At 44.2% G+C, this 17,500-nt stretch overlaps 1 protein-coding gene across 2 annotated transcripts in view; it reads left to right on the top strand.

Annotated features, from left to right (window-relative positions):
• LOC139366946 (ribosomal protein S6 kinase alpha-3-like) overlaps positions 1-17,500 on the top strand; it is a 42,030-nt gene that overhangs the window by 12,104 nt on the left and 12,426 nt on the right. For both annotated transcript variants that reach the window (XM_071104731.1, XM_071104732.1), the window contains exons 3-8: positions 13,626-13,742; positions 13,997-14,078; positions 16,804-16,884; positions 16,967-17,046; positions 17,162-17,268; positions 17,348-17,385. In XM_071104731.1, coding sequence (XP_070960832.1) covers positions 13,626-13,742; positions 13,997-14,078; positions 16,804-16,884; positions 16,967-17,046; positions 17,162-17,268; positions 17,348-17,385 — 505 coding nt within the window. The remainder of the gene's footprint in view (positions 1-13,625; positions 13,743-13,996; positions 14,079-16,803; positions 16,885-16,966; positions 17,047-17,161; positions 17,269-17,347; positions 17,386-17,500) is intronic.

Raw genomic sequence — 17,500 nt, 5'->3', positions numbered from 1 at the left:
AGATGGAGAGAGAGGGGGAGAGGGAGAGATGGAGGGAGGGGGAGAGGGAAAGAGATGGAGAAAGGAAGGGGGTAAAGGGACAGCTAGCTAGGGAGGAGGTCATATTTATTAATAGCGAGACAAAAAGAGTGAGGTCAAGCTAGAAAGAGAGACAGGGAGAGAGAGAGATCTCCCCCACCTGGTCGCTGTCAGGATGATAATATCTCAGTCCTCTGAACGGCAGAGTCATTGGACTAGCTCATTGGCCCCCTTGGGTGGGTGTAAGTATTTAAGTGTGTCTATTGGTGTGTGTGTTGGTCCATACACTCTGGGACAGTGTTGGTATTGGGCCCTTTATGACAGTGAAGCATTGTGGGATTGTTATTGTGAGGTCACACAGTGATGATGCAATCTCTGTATCAGGCACCACGCTTCCTGAACACTCTCTAGGAACAATGACATCACACACACACACACACACACACACACACACACACACACACACACACACACACACACACACACACACACACACACACACACACACACACACACACAGTTTTCCTCAGACGCTATCTCTCGAGAGAAGAGGGAGTGAGATGAAAGAGAGGGAGTTATGAGAGAGAGACAGGAGGGGATGGAGGGTTGCAGAAGAGAGGGGAGGGAGAAAGGGAGAGCAAATGAGGGAGGAGACAGATGGAGGGAAATAGAAGAGGGCACAAGAGGAAGTCAGGGTCTAAAGCTACTAGAGAGGTGTATTGTTTCGTATTGGGTTTTGGGTTTTCTCTGTCCAGGTTATTACCAGTGGTCCTTGGGTTGTGTTTCCGCCTGTGTTTTGGCTTCACCCATTTGTACGTGTTGCTGTTTGTTTTGGACATTAAAGCGTTTTTCCCTCGTATCTTCTGCTCTCTGCGTTTGACTCCACACCCATCACTCTTCAGTCGTTACACTGAAGGGCAGAAGTGATCCCAGCAGCTCTCCGGCTCTAAGATTGGTCGTTCTTTTCAAACCTGATCATTGATAGTTCTGATTGTCTTAAATCTATAGCCTCATTCTGATACTACCTCTTTCTCCCTGATGTGGTGACAGGAGGATGTCTGTTGTCATGGAGACACAGGGGGATTGTGTTTCTATAGCATCAGCAGGAAGTTAACCTCCACTAGACAGGAAACACACACACACACATACATCAGTAATGGATTGTGTTTACATACTGTTTATATATTTTGAGCATCTTTGTGGGTGTTGACTTTGTGTTTATCTATTGGAAAGCTGTATCTTCTCGTGTGTGTGTTTGTGTGGGATTACGAGGCTTGCTCTGTAGATAAAGCGATGAGATTTCTGTAACGAGACAGAGAAAGACAGAGAGGCAGAGAGAAAGAGAGAAAGACAGAGGCAGAGAGAGAAAGACAGAGAGAGACAGAGAGAGAAAGAGAGAAAGACAGAGAGGCAGAGAAAGACAGAGAGGAGAGAGGCAGAGAGAGAGAGAAAGACAGAGAGAGGCAGAGAGAGACTGAGAGAGAGAAAGACAGAGGCAGAGAGAGAAAGAGAGAGAAAGAGAGAGAAAGACAGAGAGAGAAAGAGAGGCAGAGAGAGAAAGAAAGAGAGAGGCAGAGAGAGAAAGAGAGGCAGAGAAAAAGAAAGAGAGAGAGAGATCAGACTGATAAGACTAAGTAGAATAGAACTAGTGTACAGACAGACTGTGGGGTTCCCCCTCTTCTCTCTATCTCTCTCTGGAATGGGGCCGAGCAGACAGAGATGGATTTAAATGAGGATATATTCAGTTCCTGAATAAATGAGGCAGTCCTGTCCAATCTCTGCCCCTCCTCCTCAATACGTGATAATATATCTCTTTCTGCACTTCGGTTTGGTTGTTAGTTAATCTATCACTGTCTGTAGCTACCAGCTCTCACAGTGTCACGTCAGAATTAGACGTTTATTCATGTTTCCCAAACGTCAAATTTAGAAGTTGTTCCAAAAGTCAAATTTAGAAGTGTTTAAGGTTAAGTTTGGACATGAACTCTGAATGGTTAAGGTTTGGGATAGGCTTAAAACTAAAATTTCAAAAACAACTTTCTATCGTTGGATTCGAACCTGCAACATTTGGATTCAGAGGCAGACGCTTGAGGCAGATGCTTAAACCAATCCACCATCCCCGTCCACAACACCCTGGCGAAACCTACTTGAAGGTAACAGCGCTCACTGTTGCCCCCTAGTGGTCGGTTTCTACGTCATATCCAGACGTCCTCAGACATGGATGGACGTCGAATACTGACTTGTATTATGGGTGACCTGGCTGGTCTGTAGAGTGCCTCATGGACAGTTACCTAAGGACAGTGTGTGTGTGTGTGTGTGTGTGTGTGTGTGTGTGTGTGTGTGTGTGTGTGTGTGTGTGTGTGTGTGTGTGTGTGTGTGTGTGTGTGTGTGTGTGTGTGTGTTTCTCTGTCTGTGTTTGTGTGTGTGTGTTATCTGAGTCGGTGACCTAAGCTCTAGTGGATGTGTTATATGCTGCTAACCTGACAAAACCCAAGTATGCGCCTCGATCAGCCCTCTGTGGACTCTCTTGTATGTACACTCTTAATTAGGTTGCATAAGTGGCTTAGGGACACAGATTGCCTGGAATTCCTCTCTCGCAATCCATCGAAGCCACCGTCACACAGAGACTTAGAGCCTAATACACTTTCACACACAGACACACACAGACACACACACACACACACACACACACACACACACACACACACACACACACACACACACACACACACACACACACACACACACACACACAGAGGCATGGAGGCTTAACACACACAGACCAGCTCCAGCACTATTAATACCATAGCACTGTTGTAGTGCTGTGTTGATCAGTCCATTCTTCTACATACTGTATTCACTAGAATAGTGACTGTACTATCTTTACTGATCTTAATGTCACTGTTCAAGTAAAGAAAAGTGTGGTTTAGAACTAGTAGAGGTCTGTCCTCCCAGAAGATCCTCAGGACTCATTGTTCTTGTTGTGTGGGGACAATTAGTGAGGTTGCGCTCATGGGGAAGGTGATAGGCCTCGCACAACAGCTGCCTGTAATCCCAGCTACGCTTTCATATCCTGAGACACGCTTCTTTGTGCGTGTGTGTGTGTGTGTGTGTGTGTGTGTGTGTGTGTGTGTGTGTGTGTGCGTGCGTGTTTGTGTGCATTTTTCCCAGTGCGTGTGTGTGTGGATCTCCAGATCACATGATGGAAACTAAGGGTAGGAGGTTAAGGAGGGGTTTAAGGAGGGGTTTAAGGAGGGGTTTAAGGGGGGGGGGGGGGGTTTCAGGGGGATCCCAGTTTGGATATCTTGTGTTCCCCCTGACTGGGTCACAAACACACACCTCCCCTCACACACACTCCAACATGCTCTTAAACTTTCACTCACTCTGCCTCTCTCACACACATCCGGTGCGTAGCTATCTAGAGGACAGTGTGTGGTTAGGTATGACTGAGGCCAAAGCAGTGTGTGTGTCTCTTGGTGTTTTAACTAGAGGACTAAGGACCAGACTCAAGGCTCTAGGATGTCTACTGATCCAAAACTTTACCGGAGATCTTACCAGGGACTGCACCGGAAACTCTACCAGGAAGGAGCGGGACCGGGGCCTGTTTACTAGGGCAGGATGGGGATGTTCCAACCCCCAGGGGGCTGTGAGTACGGAACTGTGTGTGTGTTCCAACCCCCAGGGGGCTGTGAGTATGGAACTGTGCGTTTGTTCCGACCCCCAGGGGGCTGTGAGTACGGAACTGTGTGTGTGTTCCGGCCCCCAGGGAGCTGTGAGTACGGAACTGTGTGTGTGTTCCGACCCCCAGGGGGCTGTGAGTACAGAACTGTGTGTGTGTTCCGACGCCCAGGGGGCTGTGAGTACAGAACTGTGTGTGTGTTCCGACCCCCAGGGGGCTGTGAGTACGGAACTGTGCGTTTGTTCCGACCCCCAGGGGGCTGTGAGTACGGAACTGTGTGTGTGTTCCAACCCCCAGGGGGCTGTGAGTACAGAACTGTGCGTTTGTTCCGGCCCCCAGGGAGCTGTGAGTACGGAACTGTGTGTGTGTTCCGACCCCCAGGGGGCTGTGAGTACAGAACTGTGTGTGTGTTCCGACCCCCAGGGGGCTGTGAGTACAGAACTGTGTGTGTGTTTTCCGACCCCCAGGGGGCTGTGAGTACAGAACTGTGTGTGTGTTCCGACCCCCAGGGGGCTGTGAGTATGGAACTGTGTGTGTGTTCCGACCCCCAGGGGGCTGTGAGTACGGAACTGTGTGTGTGTTCCGACCCCCAGGGGGCTGTGAGTACGGAACTGTGTGTGTGTTCCGACCCCCAGGAGGCTGTGAGTACAGAACTGTGTGTGTGTTCCGACCCCCAGGGGGCTGTGAGTACAGAACTGTGTGTGTGTTCCGACCCCCAGGGGGCTGTGAGTACAGAACTGTGTGTGTGTTCCGACCCCCAGGGGGCTGTGAGTACAGAACTGTGTGTGTGTTCCGACCTCCAGGGGGCTGTGAGTACAGAACTGTGTGTGTGTTCCGACCCCCAGGGGGCTGTGAGTACAGAACTGTGTGTGTGTTCCGATCCCCAGGGGGCTGTGAGTACGGAGCTGTGTGTGTGTTCCGACGCCCAGGGGGTTGTGAGTACGGAGCTGTGTGTGTGTTCCGACCCCCAGGGGGCTGTGAGTACAGAACTATGTGTGTTCCGACACCCAGGGAGCTGTGAGTACAGAACTGTGTGTGTATAGAAACGCTATGCTGGAGTGTGTGTGTCGGGTTACTGCTGTCTGTCCTTGAGCTGATGTGGACTTAAACTTGCCTCGGGTGTTTGTCTGTGTTTATTTCAGAATTAAAATAATAATTCTAAAAGATAATTCCATGGAAGATCGAGAACATTCCAGCTAACATTATTCTCTTGTGTGATGCTGTTCTTTTCTCTGTAGTTTTTTTCTCTCCGATTTATATGTTGCTCATTACAATGACTCTTGATTAGATCTGTACACTTCATTAGTTTAATTGACGTCATTAAATGAATTGGCCCACGCAGCTACAGTGGGATTGAGTTCTAGTGATCTGGGAGGGTTGGAATACACTCCCTCTTTAGTTTAATGACACACATGCGCGCGCTCATGCACGTCGTACGCACTATTTATGGTGGCATGGAACACAAATGGTGTGGTTGTATAAGAAAAGAGGTGATGTGTGTGTGTGTGTGTGTGTGTGTGTGTGTGTGTGTGTGTGTGTGTGTGTGTGTGTGTGTGTGTGCAGGTGTTGTACAGTTTTAATCCTGTGATTAAGAAGTGCTATATGAGCATCATCTCTGATCCTCCATCTGTGGTGTGATTCACACACACACACACACACACACACACACACACACACACACACACACACACACACACACACACACACACACACAATGAAATACCTCATGGTTCAAACAGGCTGAAATATCTCAACACCTACAGTTGAAGTCGGACGTTTACATACACCTTAGCCAAATACATTTAAACTCAGTTTTTCACAATTCCTGTGTCACGCCCTGACCGTAGATTGCTTTGTATGTTTCTATTTTTAGTTTGGTCAGAGTATGATGTGGGTGGGTATTATATGTTGTAGGTCTAGGTTTTCTTTTTCTATGTGTTTGACATGGTATGGTTCTCAATCAGAGGCAGCTGTCTGTCGTTGTCTCTGATTGAGAGCCATACTTAGGTAGCCTGTTTTCCCATTTTGAGTTGGGTGATTATTTTCTGGCTAGTGTTTGTTGCACCTGTCAGAACTGTTTATGGTTTTGTTGTTTTTGTTCTGGTTCATTCTGGATTAAAAGTATTATGGACACGTCCCACGCTGCACTTTGGTCCTCCTCTCCTTCTACCGACGACAATCGTTACATCCTGACATTTAATCTTAGTCAAAAATTCAGTTAGGATCACCACTTTATTTTAAGAATATGAAATGTCAGAATTATAGTAGAGAAAATTATTTATTTCAGCTTTTATTTCTTTCATCCCATTCCCAGTGGGTCAGAAGTTTACATACACTCAATTAGTGTTTGGTAGCATTGCTTTTAAATGGTTTAACTTAAGTCAAATGTTTCGGGTAGCCTTCCACAAACTTCCCACAATAAGTTGGATGAATTTTGGCCCTTTCCTCCTGACACACGCATTTTCAGTTCTGCCCACACATTTTATATAGGATTGAGGTCCGGGCTTTGTGATGGCCACTCCAATACCTTGACTTTGTTGTCCTTAAGCCATTTTGCCTCAACTTTGGAAGTATGCTTGGGGTCATTGTCCATTTGGAAGACCCATTTGCGACCAAGCTTTAACTTCCTGACAGATGTCTTGAGATGTCTTTTTCCTCCAAACATAATGATGGTCATTACAGCCAAACAGTTCTATTTTTGTTTCATCAGACCAGAGGACATTTCTCCAAAAAATACGATCTTTGTCCTGCGGCTGCAATCCGTAGTCTGCCTTTTTTATGGTGGTTTTGGAGCAGTGGCTTCTTCCTTGCTGAGCGGCCTTTCAGGTTATGTCGATATAGGGCTTGTTTTACTGTGGATATAGATACTTTTGTATCTGTTTCTTCCAGCATGTTCACAAGGTCATTTTCTGCTGTTCTGGGATTGATTTCACTTTTCGCACCAAAGTACATTAATCTCTAGGAGACAGAACGCGTCTCCTTCCTGAGCGGTATGACAGCTGCGTGGTCCCATGGTGTTTCTACTTGCACACTATTGATTGTACAGATGAACGTGGTACTTTCAGGTGTTTGGAAATTGCTCCCAAGGATGAACCAGACTTGTGGAGATCTACAATTTTTTTTCTGAGGTCTTGGCTGATTTCTTTTGATTTTCCCATTTTGTCAAGCAAATAGGCACTGAGTTTGAAGGTTGGCCTTGAAATACATCCACAGGTACACCTCCAATTGACTCAAATTATGTCAATTAGCCTATCAAAAGCTTCTAAAGCCATGACATAATTTTCTGGAATTTTCCAATCTGTTTAAAGGCACAGTCAACTTAGTGTATGTAAACTTCTGACCCACTGGAATTCTGTGAACATCTTAAAGACCAAATTACATTTTTCTTTGATACCAACGACAACACAGAGACCTCCCCAGAATTATTGTGGGAAACACTGAAGGCTTATCTGAGAGGCTGTATCATCTCCTTTCAGGCTGCCAGGAGTAGGCAAAACAGAGGAAAACTGGAAGAACTGGAGGGACAAATTCACTTACTGGATAGGGAGAATGCTAGCCACCCATCTATGGAGAAACATAAAAAAATGACCTCTTTAAAATTTGAATATAATCAGATTCTCTCAGCTAAAATTGCTAAATCTTTTCTCTATGCCAAGCAAAAATATTTTGAGTTTGGTGACAATCCACACAAATTACTCGCCAGACAACTTCGAAAAAATGTGAGTGACCGAATGATTCACAAAGTTAAATCTGCATCTGGGGAATTACTCTCTTCCCCCAAAGACATCAATGACAGATTCCGTCAGTTTTATGAGACTCTATATACATCTAAAGCGGATCCTAACCCCTTAATTATGCAAAAAAAATTGGAGGCCTGTAATCTTCCTGCCTTGAACCAGGAAGATTCTAACTTCCTGAATAAGGAAATATATCTTGAAGAAATTCGAGAAACAATTCAATCTCTAAAGAGTGGCAAGACCCCGGGCCCAGATGGATACCCTGGTGAATTCTATAAAACATTCAGCAACATACTCTCTCCCTACCTGCACAAAATGTTGGTTCAGGCCAATGAGGATGGAGCTCTCCCATCTACTTTGGATGAAGCGTTCATTACAGTTATACATAAGAAGGGTAAAGATCCGGAAGAGGTAGGGTCATACAGACCAATATCTCTCCTTAATACAGACCAAAATATTCTAGCAAAAACTCTGGCTAACAGGCTTAGCACTTTAATTGGCAAATTGGTCCATTCAGACCAGCTCGGCTTTATCCCTAACAGAAACTCATTCTTCAATCTCAGGCGCCTCTTCAACATTATGTATTTTCAGAGGTTACCCAACGTGGACCTTGCCGTCATATCTCTTGACGCCGAAAAGGACTTTGACCAAGTTGAGTGGCCCTATCTATTCAAGGTCCTACAGAAATGTAATATTGGAGATGGGTTCATAAATTGGATCCAGCTTTTATATAGGAACCCCTGTGCCAGAATACTCACTAACCAATCATTGTCGCCCCGATTTAACCTGTACAGAGGGACAAGGCAGGGTTGTGCGCTGTCGCCTATGCTCTTCGCCCTAATTATCTAACCTCTCGCTCAGGCGATTAGATCTCATGCAGCAATACACGGCTATAATACTAAAGATACTCTAAATAGGATTTCCCTATACGCAGATGACATCCTCCTCTATGTAACAGAACCCCAGGCTAGTATTCCAGCGATTCTTGATGTGATCAATTTGTTTGGTACCTTCTCGGGATACAGAATAAATTGGAACAACAGTGAATTAATGCCCATACGGTCGCAAAACACCTCCTGGCTAGAACATCTCCCAGTTAAGTTATCTTCAGAAAAATTTACCTACCTAGGAATTGTATTTACCAAACAATACTCCTTACTATTTAAAGAGAATTTCCCCTCTCTGATGCAAAAATTAAAGGCAAACATACTATTTTGGAGAACTCTCCCAATTTCTCTGCTCGGAAGAATTAATGCCATTAAAATGGTCTTCCTCCCACAACTGCTCTATCAACACCAGAACATCCCAGTATTCATACCTAAATCCTTTCATAAACAACTGGACTCAATTGTCAATCCTTTCATCTGGGATTATAAAACACACAGGATAGGTAAAAAACACCTCTGTAAATCCAAGATGGAAGGAGGACTGTCTCTCCCAAATGTTATATTTTATTACTGGGCCGCTAACCTCCGCGTTGTTACGTTTCTGCTGGATGACGCACTTCCGTCATCCAGCTGGCTCAGTATGGAGTGTGAGGAGTGTCACGCCTTCTCTATTGGCGCTGTGATTTTGTCGCCTGTCAATCTGGAGATGTCACTTTATTGTAACAATCCTATTATACATAGCACAGTCCGAATCTGGAAGCAAATTAAAGTCCACTTTGAGCTTAGACCGATGTCATTCATGCTCCCTGTCGCCAGAAATCCCTCCTTTGCCCCTTCTAACCTTGATAACATATTTGAGCGATGGGGAGAGCTGGGGATATGTACCATAGGGGATTTATACATAGAAGGGACCTTTGCTTCCTTTGAGTTGCTGAGGGAAACTTATAATCTTCCTTGAAGTAATTTTTTCAGATACCTACAAATTAGAGACTACGTTAGAAAACACCTCCCAACATTTGGGAATGCTAAAAATTCCATGTTTGACGGATGCATAAAAATATGCCCCACCTCAGACAAACTGATATCGCGTCTATATGATGCTTTTCAATCTGTTATCACACCTTCTACAGATGCCATTAAGGCAAAATGGGAGGAAGAACTAAGGACTGACATTTTGGTGGCAGACTGGGAAGAGAGCTTGGAGTATATCCACACATGCTCCATTAATTCCAGACATCGTCTCATACAATTCAAGGTATTACACAGATTACACTATTCCAAAACTAAACTGCATAGGATATTTCCTGATACATCCCCTACGTGTGATAAATGTCAGGCTGTGCAGGGTACACTACTCCACTGCTTTGCCCTATGCTCTAGCTTGCATGGTTATTGGTGTGGAATTTTTGGGATAATCCTGGGAGTGTCTGAGTCCCTAAACGGATTAACCAACCCCCAAAAACAACTCATCTCTTACGGTCTCATTTCGGCAAAAAAAAATGATCTTGTTGTTCTGGAAAAGGAGGGAAGCGCCCTCTACCAAATTATGGCTCAGTGAATTGGCAAACACTGTACACTTAGAAAGAATTAGATATATTCTGAACAATAAATGATCAACATTGTTCTGTATGTCGTGTTTTGTAATATTTGTTTTGTACCCAGAACTCTGGGTCTTGTTGTTCCTGTCTGCTCTTTTATTATTAAATAAGAATTGTATACCTGTCTTGTATACACCATTCTTGTGTGTGTTCAATAAAAAATATTTGAATATATAAATATATATATATATATATATATATATATATATATATATATATTTTATATTTGAGATTTTTCTAAATAGTCACCCTTTACCTTGATGACAGCTTTGCACACTCTTGGCATTATCTCAACCATCTTCACCTGGAATGCTTTTCCAACAGTCTTGAAGGAGTTCCCATATATGTTCATATGAGTGATATATGTGTTCATATGAGCAATGTTCCCTCTAAGCTGCATTGGTGCATCCCCGAGACGGAACTTTTCAGAGCAGTGGTCACCAACTGGTGTAGGTGTTTTTTGGATTCATCTCGGGCTGTTGACAGTAGGTACACCCGATTCAGCTGCCCTTTGCCCCGGGTAGCCGAACTGTTGCCAATTTGAATAATTTCATGTGTCCGAAGGTACAATCCTCTGCCTTCCCGGCAGGCCCAGAGAGCAAATCAAGCGCATTTTAGTCGTACCATTGGTCGATCGGATGGCTCAGACGACAGTGTCTGCAGTAATGTAGTAGGCATAAAGGAAAGCTACAGCAAGTTGATACTGTGAGATTTCAAAACATTTAAAACCATGACTAGAGAGACTGTCAACGAATACAGCAAAGAGCTGCTGTTTTTATGACGGCGTTTATGTTTAAGTTCTTACTCAGCACTGTCAACACTTTGTATTCAACACTTTTCTGAACCACAAAATGTGCATTCTTCCTTTTTCCACTCAGCGCTACAACAAGCAGTGCAGCAACAATGAATGAGTAGGAAAGTGTATCTATAGGCTTGTGTTCTTGTTATTATTAGTAGCTTGGGTCTTTCTTAATATCGAAGAATATTTAACTTTTTTTGTTCATCAGAGTAACAACATGAATTTGTGCGACTCGAGTTTAGCCATCAGCTAGAAGACGGTGTCCCTTTTTGGTCAGTGTCAGTGGAGGAAAGGGAGAGCGGAGGGATGTTGAGAGGCGGACCCTCAGTCTGCTGCTCTCTCCCTCCGCTGAGACTGACCCTCAGTCTGCTGCTCTCTCCCTCCACTGAGACTGAACATCAGATGCAGGCAACATCAGCCCAGTAAAATAAAAATAAAAAGTGAATTATTTAAATGTATGCTCCCTCAGCTGTGCCTCACAAACTATAAAACAACGGATCTATTACTGGTGTGATCATACAGCCTACCTCAATTGTTTTTATACAATTTTAAAAAATGGCCCAAACAACAATGCATGGGCAGGGCAATTCAAGCAAAGCCAATATGCGGTGATAATGTATTGGGCCTATAGCTTAATTCACAAACCTCAGCCCGTACTCTACATAGACCGGTGATTGTAGGAACAATCAGAGCTGCAGTAGGCCTACATGCAAATAGATCATTGCCATATATGGATCTGTACCATTTACTTTGAACTGGACTGTGTTTACAACATGAGTGGTTGTGAGTAGATGCGCTTGTTTTGAGATCAAAGCGAGAACTACATGTGCATATTTGTACGTATATGTTCATATGCTTTGCTAGTTAGTGAGTTATTAGCCCAGTTATAGATCATCTGTAGTAAGCAATAGAGGAGTGATTGCTTTCTACAAGAGCACAAAACATGTACATTTATAGGCAACTTTGAAAAGAAAGTCAGGTAAAGAGCTTTTTTTTTAAACTTAAAGTGGCAGTGTTGTATTTTAAGACCGGCTTGAATAAGCTACGGAGACAATAGGCAGAGGGTAGCATAATTTGTCTGATTCTCCGTAATAATGGTATGGGGATAATAATGCATTTTATTTTGTAAAGTGGTTTCTTGCATCAAACAACACTACAACATTTTCAGTCACCTCCTTGTCTGAAGGACAACTGGATAAACAGGTTAATGTGTCACTTCCTGACCTTAGTTCCTTTTTTATGTCTCTGTTTTAGTTTGATCAGGGCGTGAGTTGGGGTGGGAATTCTATGTTTTGTATTCTAGGTTTTGGCCTGGCATGGTTCCCAATCAGAGGCATCTGTCATTCGTTGTCTCTGGTTGAGAACCATACTTAGGCAGCCTGTTCTCCCACTATGGGTGGTGGGTAGTTGTTTTCTGTGTCTGTGTTTTACCATACAAAACTGTTTCGGTTTTTCATTTATTTCTCTTGTTCTTTTGTATTCTGTGTTCAGTTTAATAAAGATATTATGGACACTTACCGCGCTGCGCATTGGTCCGATATTTCATAGTCCTCGTCAGAGGAAGAAGAAAACCGTAACATAATGTCAAGCCCTGCATGTTTCTTTTCAAAGGTCTCATGGAATGTAGGCCTACATTGAACACCACACATTGGCTGCTACTGTAGGCTGAATGATAGAACAGCTATTTCCATGTTAACATTTCATGGGATGTATTTTCTCCATTGTTTTTGAAGGTAGGCCACTTTGGTAGCCCTACATAATGATAAAATAGTCACAGTAGCCTGCCTACATGGCCACTGTTAGACCTGGAACTTAAAGAGGGTACAGCCTGTGTTCACACTAAATATGCACTGGAAGTTGCACAGAATTTTCACAACGTTCAAGTTTGCTCAGCCGCCCGAAAAGAATTTGAGGGAACATTGCATATGATGGTTATAAAGCTGTATATGAGCTCCATCCTGTTAGTGACATCTGGAGATGTGGACAAATTTGCATACAGAGGTGTGAAATTCCATATTTGGGCGTTGATGACATGAGCTGTGAAACAGGAGGGGGCGGGGGAATTGAGGTGGGAGCAGTAGAAGGATGGGGTGGAGAGTGACCACTGTTGGTGTGTCTCTCTCTCTCTCGCTTTTCAGAGATAGATGAAGCTGATCTAGAATGAGTGATGGGGGAGGCAGAGGAGAGACAGGGAAAAATGTACACATGCACACGCATGCACACGCACACACAACGCAGTGTGAAGTCATTGGTTACTCTGAGGTAGCAGAAGGATTAGGGATGGCACCATGGCAACTGCAAGGCTAGCTGTCCATCGTTGGCTTACTGTGTGTCTAAGTTGTGTTTGGAGTGTGTTGAGTGTGTAGAAATGTACAGTTGAAGTCGGACGTTTACATACACCTTAGCCATATACATTTAAACACAGTTTTTCACAATTCCTGATATTTAATCCTAGTAAAAAGTCCCTGTTTTAGGTCTTGGCTGATTTCTTTTGATTTTCCCATGACGTCAAGCAAAGAGGCACTGAGTTTGAAGGTAGGCCTTGAAATACATCCACAGGTACACCTCCAATTGACTCAAATGATGTCAATTAGCCTATCAGAAACATCTAAAGCCATGACATCATTTTCTGGAATTTTCCAAGCTGTTTAAAGGCACAGTCAACTTAGTGTATGTAAAGTTCTGACCCACTGGAATTGTGATACTGTGAAATATAAGTGAAATAATCTGTCTGTAAACAATAGTTGGAAAAATGACTTGTGTCATGCACAAAGTAGATGTCCTAACCGTCTTGCCAAAACTACAGTTTGTTAACAAGAAATTTGTGGAGTGGTTGAAAAACAAGTTTTAATGGCTCCAATGACTCTATGTAAACTTCCGACTTCAACTGTATGTGTGTCTGTCCAACAGGAGGACGAGAGTGTCAATGAAATCAACATCACCAACCATACCAAGGAGGGGTCAGAGAAGGGTGACCCTCGACAGTTCGAGCTCCGCAAGGTCCTAGGACAAGGCTCCTTCGGAAAGGTGTGTGTGTGTGTGTGTGTGTGTGTGTGTGTGTGTGTGTTTGATTCCACTGATGTTTCTATTACTTATCCTTATGATAGAGAGTTGCTATAGCAACCACAAGGTAAGGGCCCTTCACACCTTGTCATCTTTTTTGAATGAACGATTGTGTGTGTGTGCGTTTTCATGTTTGTCATTCATCTTTCACCTTTTTCCCCAACATTTATTGTTGTGTGTGTGTGTGTGTGTGTGATGTGTGTGTGATGTGTGTGTAGGTGTTCCTGGTCAAGAAGGCTACAGGTCCAGATGCAGGACAGCTCTATGCCATGAAGGTTCTGAAGAAAGCCACACTGAAAGGTAATGAGGGATGGAGAGGGAGGTAGAGGGTAGGTGATTTCAGAGCAGAAGTACATTTTTCTCTCCTGGAATCATGTCAGTGTGACATACTATCAGGGCCTCACGTTAGAATGGCAAGCCGCTGCTCTCTACAGGGTTGGGCGTTGAAGTAGTGGAAAGTTCCATCACTCATTTGAAGCTGAGGGCAGCAGCGCCTCCCCAAAAGTGGTGTTGTGGTTAAATCCCCTTGGCCATGAACCTCTAGCCCCCCCCCCATTGGGAAGCAATGTAATAGCCCTGTTTGTTGGAAATGGAACACGCCAACAGACTGCTTTATATCAGAGAGACAACCATCACCATCTGCTGGCCACACACCTCATATTCACCGACAGTGGAGGGATTCTGCTCTCTCTCTCTCTCTCTCTCTCTCTCTCTCTCTCTCTCTCTCTCTCTCTCTCTCTCTCTCTCACCACTCCTCCTCCTCCTCTCTTGTTGATTTTATATTTATTTCCCTCCTTTATTCAATTACTCATCCATTGCCATCTGGGAGCCACCACTTTCATGCCAAGAGAGAGAGAGAGAGAGGGAAAGGGAGAGAGAAAGACAGATATAAGAAGGGGGAAAGGGAGAGAGATAGATAGAAGAAGGGGGCGAGAGAGAGAGAACGATAAAAGGAGGGGGAGACAGAAAGATATATAGAGGGAGGGGATAGGTAGAGGGAATAAAGATATATAGAGGGATGGGATAGGTAGAGGGAATAAAGATATATAGAGGGAGGGGATAGGTAGAGGGGAATAAAGATATATAGAGGGAGGGGGATAGGTAGAGGGGAATAAAGATATATAGAGGGAGGGGATAGGTAGAGGGGAATAAAGATATATAGAGGGAGGGGATAGGTAGAGGGAATAAAGATATATAGAGGGAGGGGATAGGTAGAGGGAATAAAGATATATAGAGGGAGGGGGATAGGTAGAGGGGAATAAAGATATATAGAGGGAGGGGGATAGGTAGAGGGGAATAAAGATATATAGAGGTAGGGGATAAGTAGAGGGGAATAAAGATATATAGAGGGAGGGGGATAGGTAGAGGGGAATAAAGATATATAGAGGGAGGGGATAGGTAGAGGGAATAAAGATATATAGAGGGAGGGGGATAGGTAGAGGGAATAAAGATATATAGAGGGAAGGGGATAGGTAGAGGGAATAAAGATATATAGAGGGAGGGGATAGGTAGAGGGGAATAAAGATATATAGAGGGAGGGGATAGGTAGAGGGGAATAAAGATATATAGAGGGAGGGGATAGGTAGAGGGGAATAAAGATATATAAAGGGAGGGGGATAGGTAGAGGGGAATAAAGATATATAGAGGGAGGGGGATAGGTAGAGGGGAATAAAGATATATAGAGGGAGGGGGATAGGTAGAGGGGAATAAAGATATATAGAGGGAGGGGGATAGGTAGAGGGGAATAAAGATATATAGAGGGAGGGGATAGGTAGAGAGGAATAAAGATATATAGAGGGAGGGGGATAGGTAGAGGGGAATAAAGATATATATAGGGAGGGGGATAGGTAGAGAGGAATAAAGATATATAGAGGGAGGGGGATAGGTAGAGGGGAATAAAGATATATAGAGGGAGGGGATAGGTAGAGGGGAATAAAGATATATAGAGGGAGGGGGATAGGTAGAGGGAATAAAGATATATAGAGGGAGGGGATAGGTAGAGGGAATAAAGATATATAGAGGGAGGGGGATAGGTAGAGGGGAATAAAGATATATAGAGGGAGGGGATAGGTAGAAAGGAATAAAGATATATAGAGGGAGGGGGATAGGTAGAGGGGAATAAAGATATATAGAGGGAGGGGATAGGTAGAGGGGAATAAAGATATATAGAGGGAGGGGGATAGGTAGAGGGGAATAAAGATATATAGAGGGAGGGGATAGGTAGAGAGGAATAAAGATATATAGAGGGAGGGGGATAGGTAGAGGGGAATAAAGATATATAGAGGGAGGGGATAGGTAGAGAGGAATAAAGATATATAGAGGGAGGTGGATAGGTAGAGGGGAAGAAGGATATATAGAGGGAGGGGGATAGGTAGAGGGGAATAAAGATATATAGAGGGAGGGGGATAGGTAGAGGGAATAAAGATATATAGAGGGAGGGGATAGGTAGAGGGAATAAAGATATATAGAGGGAGGGGGATAGTTAGAGGGGAATAAAGATATATAGAGGGAGGGGATAGGTAGAGAGGAATAAAGGTATATAGAGGGAGGGGGATAGGTAGAGGGGAATAAAGATATATAGAGGGAGGGGATAGGTAGAGGGGAATAAAGATATATAGAGGGAGGGGATAGGTAGAGAGGAATAAAGATATATAGAGGGAGGGGGATAGGTAGAGGGGAATACATATATATAGAGGGAGGGGATAGGTAGAGAGGAATAAAGATATATAGAGGGAGGGGATAGGTAGAGGGGAATAAAGATATATAGAGGGAGGGGATAGGTAGAGAGGAATAAAGATATATAGAGGGAGGGGGATAGGTAGAGGGGAATAAAGATATATAGAGGGAGGGGGATAGGTAGAGAGGAATAAAGATGGGTTGGGAGGAAGAGCTACGTCAGAAAAATGGATGTTGGCAAGCGGAGATAATTTATTTTATTCTGTTTGTTCCTAGATTTATGTGTACTCTGTATGTTTTAATACTGTGTGTGCGTGCGTGCGTGCGTGCGTGTGTGTGTGTGTTGCAGTGCGTGACAGGGTGAGGACTAAGATGGAGAGAGACATTCTGGTGGAGGTCAACCATCCCTTCATCGTTAAACTGCACTATGGTGAGTTAGCCAATCACAGCTCAGTACTACAGTGAGTCAATAACAACATCAGTCCCCTGGTAACCAATCAGATGTCTCTCAGCATTCCAAACAGAAGGGAAACTCTACCTCATCCTGGACTTCCTACGAGGAGGAGACCTCTTCACACGACTGTCTAAAGAGGTGAGGGCATGTGTGTGGCGTGTGTGTTGGAGTGGCGTTGGTGTGGCGTGAGTGTTGGTGTGGCGTGTGTGTTGGTGTGGCGTGTCTCACCTTCCCCTCTCCTCTCTGTGTGTAGGTGATGTTCACAGAGGAGGATGTGAAGTTCTACCTGGCAGAGTTGGCCCTGGCGCTGGACCACCTTCACAGCCTGGGCATCATCTACAGAGACCTCAAACCAGAGAAGTACATACACACACACACACACACACACACACACGCGCGTTTAGTATCTTTGTCCAAAGATCCATTTCTGTCTTTTCAGCATTCTGCTAGACGAGGAGGGACACATTAAGCTGACGGGTGAGTAATATCAGACCTGTGTGTGTGTGTGTGTGTGTGTGTGTGTGTGTGTGTGTGTGTGTGTGTGTGTGTGTGTGTGTGTGTGTGTGTGTGTGTGTGTGTGTGTGTGTGTGTG

Source organism: Oncorhynchus clarkii, chromosome 15 (assembly GCF_045791955.1).
Source record: "Oncorhynchus clarkii lewisi isolate Uvic-CL-2024 chromosome 15, UVic_Ocla_1.0, whole genome shotgun sequence".
Taxonomy (NCBI): Eukaryota; Metazoa; Chordata; class Actinopteri; order Salmoniformes; family Salmonidae; genus Oncorhynchus; species Oncorhynchus clarkii.
The sequence above is the reverse complement of the archived record's forward strand: the minus strand, read 5'-3'. Positions and strand labels throughout refer to the sequence as shown.